Genomic DNA, 5,516 nt, shown 5'->3' with positions numbered 1-5,516 from the left:
TCCCGTCTGTTTTTAATCTTGTCGTTTGCTCAGTCTGGGACAAAACAGGTGATGTATGAAGCCACAAACTGTATGACCCTAACCCAGCGCAGTGTGGTTACAGCTTAAACGGCAGTACACTATTGCATGAGGAAAGCTGTGGGATTTTTAAATGATTCATTCCTGCCACCTGGTGGCCTTTAGTAATATTACATTTACTAGTCCTAACAACCCAAACCAATATTAAAAGAAAGTCTTTCGTACTTATTTGGGTGGGAATAAAAGGACACCATGCTTGTAATATTTTAAAATATAATACTCTTTTTAGTTGGATCATTCCATATACAAAATACTTTGTCATCAGAGAGGGGAGGGAAGGTTACAAGGGGGGGGGGCTTTTTCACTCCAGCGTACCCATTTATCACATCAAAAGACCTCTGTGCTGACGTGCTCCAAAACCCCTTCACGCAGGATGGTTTGGAGCACGAGAGACAAAGTGTGATTGTGCTGTTGTTACGCAACGTCGGACCAAGCCGGGCCAAAATCTCACCATGGTCCTACAGTAGCTGACCCTGGTTTTTTCCACTGTCTGCTATAGAAGAGCAGCAGGAGCTTTCTCCTGAGCCAGCGTTGGTCCTCGTGCCAATGGGGTGGCCCCACAAGATTCCCATAAGGAAAAACGTTACAAGTATTTGGGAAAAAATATTTAGAGCTAGAAGGAGAAACTATTTTTTTTTAAAAGATTTTTACCACAGCACGGGATAAGGATGCAGCGCTTATAGCTATGAGTAGATTTTGGCTCTGCTGATACCAAACACAAAGTAGTTACTACTCAACAGATAAAGTTATGCTTCTTGCCAGACACATGAAAAGCAAAGTGCAATAATTTACTTACAATTTAACAAACTATATATATATAATATATAATTATATTTATATATACATACACATACATATATATATACACATACATATATATATATATATATACACATACATATATATATATATATATATACACATAAATATATATATATATATATTAGATATATATATACAATATATATATATATATATATATTGTTAAGGCTTGATTGATCATTAGATGATTTCAAGTGCTGAGGGCCAAATGGCAGGAACCCCACTTAGTCTGTAGATCTGTGTAACTGCTACTTAGTGTGATATTCTTCAGCTATCTGATTCTCAGGGTGAGCTAAACACAGGAACAGCTTCTCTTCTAGAAGTAAAGGAGGTCAGATATGGCACCCGGCAGGTGGGTCATCACCTGCATTCTGATCCACCAGTGCGGCTCCATGGGGCTGTAGCGCGTGTGAGGACGCTTGGACATGATGGCATCGGTAATGTCATCCAGCACGGAGACCGTATCCTTCTGCCCGCTGCTGCAGTAAGAGCGCATCAGAGCCATGTTCTGCTCGAAGTGGGTCTTCCCATAATCCTCCTTCACCTCCGAGGGCGCCTCGCTCCACAGCTTATTGGCCGTGGTAGCCACGATGTCGCGGGTCAAGATGCCAGTGGCCACAATAAAGTTGCCCGGTTCGATTACGGACACTTTTACGCCCCACGCTTTCATCTCGTAGCGGAGGCAGTCAGAAAAGGCTTCCACGGCGTATTTGGAAATGCAGTACGGTGACCTCATGATGTTGCCCATCCTTCCATACATGCTGGCCACGTTCACGACACGGCCTGTGGTCAAGAGATACAAGGGGACAGATTTTAGATTCTCCAAATAAATGCATCATAATTCAAAAGTGAATTAAGAGCCTTTAGTGCACTTTTAAAGCTGCTAGGCTTGCAGGTCCAGAGTTCAGATGTCTTTAGGAACATTTCTTGGCTATTTGCTTAGCTCAGCAAATAACGGCCTCTCACTGTTGAACAGTCACTCATAACACACTTGTTAACAGAGCTGCTGTTCTGTTAGCGTCTGCAAACTTTTCTTTTTTCTTCAGCACAACTTTGATAACACTGTTTTTTTGCTTTACTTTAAAACAATTTATTCCTATTTTATAGTAATGTTTTTATATATTCATTTATAATTGTGGTTCTTAATACTTGAAACTACTTTCAGGAATGTTCAGTGCAAATATGCTTATCAGCATTGACGGGTTTATATAACAAAGGTTATATAATGTGTTAATATGTTCTTTCACTTCCAGCCTTGTTTGAATTGTTATAACTCTTCACAGCTCACTCAAAGGCGGATGTATCTTTCAAATTTTTGCACTTTGACGCCGTTATTTTGGACACTCTGTAACTGATTCCTGTTTATATGTCACAGAGTGGAGGGAACAAAATGCAGCTTACCCTTCGCCCTGCGGATTAACGGCAAAACAGCTTTAGTAACCCTGATGGTGCCCCACAAGTTGACCTCTGACACGTGCTTGTAGGTGTCCATGGAGGTAAATTCGACCTCTCCAAACGTTGACACACCAGCATTATTCACTACAGCCCAGAGAACTGGGCAGGAGAAAGTCAGAGAGAATGAAATGTATGAGTAAAGTCGACTTCTTTTATGTGGGATCTATTTGATTACCGAGCGACCTACCCGCTTCAGATTCACCCAGGATCTCCCTGATGTGGTCCACTGCCTTGTTGACCTGCTCTTCATTGCACACGTCCAGCTGCACGACCTTCATTCGATCTGAATGAAGTTCCTCAAGCTCCTTTGCACCGTCTCCACCTTTATCCTGTAAGCGGGGACATTAGTTAAACTCACGGCCTCGGCATAAGAGGTCTCAGTTCAATCAGCTTCAGTGCTTTTAACAAGAGCAAGAGCAAGAAACCTTTTTGTGCCTTCAGTATAAATGTTTTTTCCAGTTCTTGGCGGGCAGGAGTGGTACCTGGTTTGGCTTTCTGCTGCTGCAGCCCATCTGTTTCAAGGTATGACAAACTGTACAAGCATGGTCTTCTGCATACCTTGGTTGTGACAAGTGAATATCTGGGTTACTGTTGCCTGGGTTACTGCCAGCTCAAAAAATTATTATCTGTTTGTTAGGCACAAGTGAAAACTAAACGTGGCAAAGAGCCCTGAAGGTATGAAATGAGATCCTTAAGCAAAAATAAAGGTCAGCAGAGTCTTAAATCCCCTGTTCAGACATTTATTGAAGAGCCCATTACTGATCTGTTTTTAATTTTCTACTAGAACGCTAACATGCTGTTGCTGACATTTTACACTGTACTGTTATGCTTATCATTCTTGTGCTTGATGTTATCATCTGCTCGTTTGTTCCTTAAGTAAATCACTTTGTGCCACACATGTAAAACAATGCTCTGTGGATGGTTTATTATTATTATTATTTTACTCATCCCACAAAAGTTCAGAGGTCACAACTAAAGAAGCGCCCATTTTTTCAAAGGCTGAATTTGCTGACATCTGTCGCTGTGAAACAGCCGCTTTTACAGTTTTTGAGATAAGCTTAGGATATCTTATCTTAAAAGCACATGTTTCAAGGTGTATTTACAGTGTGAAAACAGGTCTCCCGAAGGACATGGGTAGGGAATGATCATTCTGATTTTCATGTGGGTGGGATTTGTGGCCATGTTGTTCTTGATTTCCAGCTACGCTGTGCAATCGATACCACATCTTCCTTGGAATAGGAGATTTTCTGGAAAACGTTTTGCTCACTTCCTGTTTGCAAATCAGGGAAAAATGCAGACTCGATGAGCAACATCCTTACCTTGAGAAGACATCCGGCAAAGACTGTAAAGCCAAGTTTGTGCAGATGTTTGGCGAGAGCGTAACCAAATCCAGTGTCACAGCCTGTAATAAGCACGGCTTTCCCTTTCACCTACAGAGATGGGTACAGTACAGTTTCCCCCAAAACACACAATTAACATTATATGCAAATTAGAGAAAAAATGCTTACAAAAACACGCATATTTCCAAGTGAACGCAAACTCTCTGTACAGTTTGTTACAGTATAAACAAAAACTTATATTGCCCACCCCACATTACTGTAGTGTATCTTGTAAAGGATTTTCTGCGAGTTACAAGCCTTAATTTTGCATTTTACAACGTTTCACTGACATCTGTGTTCCATTTCAATGTTTTGCCTGATAAAATGCAAACCAGCGATTAATCCCCGTGTTTGTTGTGACATTACCTCCACCAGTCCTCTTGGAATTCGAGGCGTCGCCACGTACAGCACAAAAACTGCGTACAATGCAACTATGCACTCGGTGACGCTCGTCTCTGGCAACCCCAGCATCCTCATGAACGCGTTCAGCAGAGCAGGGAGTCCAAAACCCAGCACCACCGTGAGGAAAACCGAAAGAGCCACCAGGAGTACCGCTCGGAGCGCGGGCAGCGAGGCCATCTTGTCGGAATGGTGTGTTTGCTTTTCTGGCGTAGCGGTCCGCTTTACAGCCGTCACCACGGGCGGGCGGCACGCCCCCTGTATCACTGCAGCGACAAGCCACGGGATAGGGAAGTCCCCTGTTGTAATGTGTAACCGCAAAAGTAGCCGCAAAGCATCCGGTTGCAGGTTAAAATCGTGTTTTCGGCTAACCGACGTCGCTAAGTAACCATTATACCGTGTGGTGTCGTGTGGCAAGCTGTTAAGTGTCGCTCGAACCAACTTCGGGCCGAGATCCACGAACAAGCCCCCGACTTAAGCACTGTCCAGCCATTATGTATCAGGAGTAAGCTCTCACTGCAAAGTCACCATGAGGTGTGTTTTTTTATGCTTTACGTTAATATTTTACATGTCAATGTTCCGTTTCTAAAAACAGGACACTGGCTATCATCGGGATTGAGACGGAACCGGAAGTAACACGGAGGGAAGTTTCTTGACATAAAGCATATTTGCTTTGAAGAGATTTCTCCCTCGCTTATTAAAAGGTATATAAAAAGACTCGTTTATCATTACACATTACACATGAGCAAGCACACTTTGAAGCCTAGGTATATTCTCATTTAGCATGGCACAATATGCACAAAAAGGGGGGGGCAGCCTTGCACTGGACTATTTTCGGGGGAATTTTTTTCATTCAAGAATGGAAACGGCACCTAACTCAAAGGATGAGGCAGTGATGTCTCTACAACTAAGAGACAACTTATCATAGAAGTATGCATGTATAAGTACTCAAAGCACTTTACACAACTTGCCCCATTCACCCACTTGCACAAGCACTTTTTTCTAAGTTTCGGTTTAAGTGCTTTTTATCTCTCATCCACACACTTTCAGCAACTTGGGGTTAGTATGTTGCCCAAGGATATTTAGCATGCAGCCTGGAGCAGACGGAGATTAAACCACCAACCTTCAGATTAGTAGGTGACCTGCGCTACAGCCACCCCATAAAAACAAATCCTTTATTCACATTTCTGTAGTTGGATCTATGAAGAATGTCAAAGATAAGACTTTAACAGATATGAAATAGCATTTTTGCATAAACAAGATCATTCCCAAGTAGCCTTTGGCAAAAAAGACAAATCTGAGCATGCTGTGCAGTGTGTCCTTAAAAAAATCTGAGGAAACTGGTGGAGGATAACAGAAGAAGAAGAAAAAATTTACTGTATC

At 42.3% G+C, this 5,516-nt stretch overlaps 1 protein-coding gene across 1 annotated transcript; it reads right to left on the bottom strand.

Annotated features, from left to right (window-relative positions):
* Window positions 1–1,047: 1,047 nt before the first annotated feature.
* On the bottom strand, window positions 1,048–4,759 carry bdh1 (3-hydroxybutyrate dehydrogenase, type 1). Its single transcript, XM_005912327.3, has 5 exons — window positions 4,101–4,759; window positions 3,675–3,785; window positions 2,543–2,684; window positions 2,302–2,454; window positions 1,048–1,683 (listed from the first exon to the last, which is right to left on the bottom strand). Exons 1-5 carry the CDS (start codon window positions 4,311–4,313, stop codon window positions 1,217–1,219), a joined length of 1,086 nt encoding a protein of 361 aa, XP_005912389.1. The 5' UTR covers window positions 4,314–4,759; the 3' UTR covers window positions 1,048–1,216.
* Window positions 4,760–5,516: the final 757 nt, after the last annotated feature.

This window comes from Haplochromis burtoni, unplaced genomic scaffold (genome assembly GCF_018398535.1).
Source record: "Haplochromis burtoni strain Fernald_Lab_line unplaced genomic scaffold, NCSU_Asbu1 Contig_1, whole genome shotgun sequence".
Lineage (NCBI taxonomy): Eukaryota > Metazoa > Chordata > Actinopteri > Cichliformes > Cichlidae > Haplochromis > Haplochromis burtoni.
Note: the sequence above shows the minus strand (reverse complement) of the source record. Positions and strands in the feature narration are given on the sequence as shown.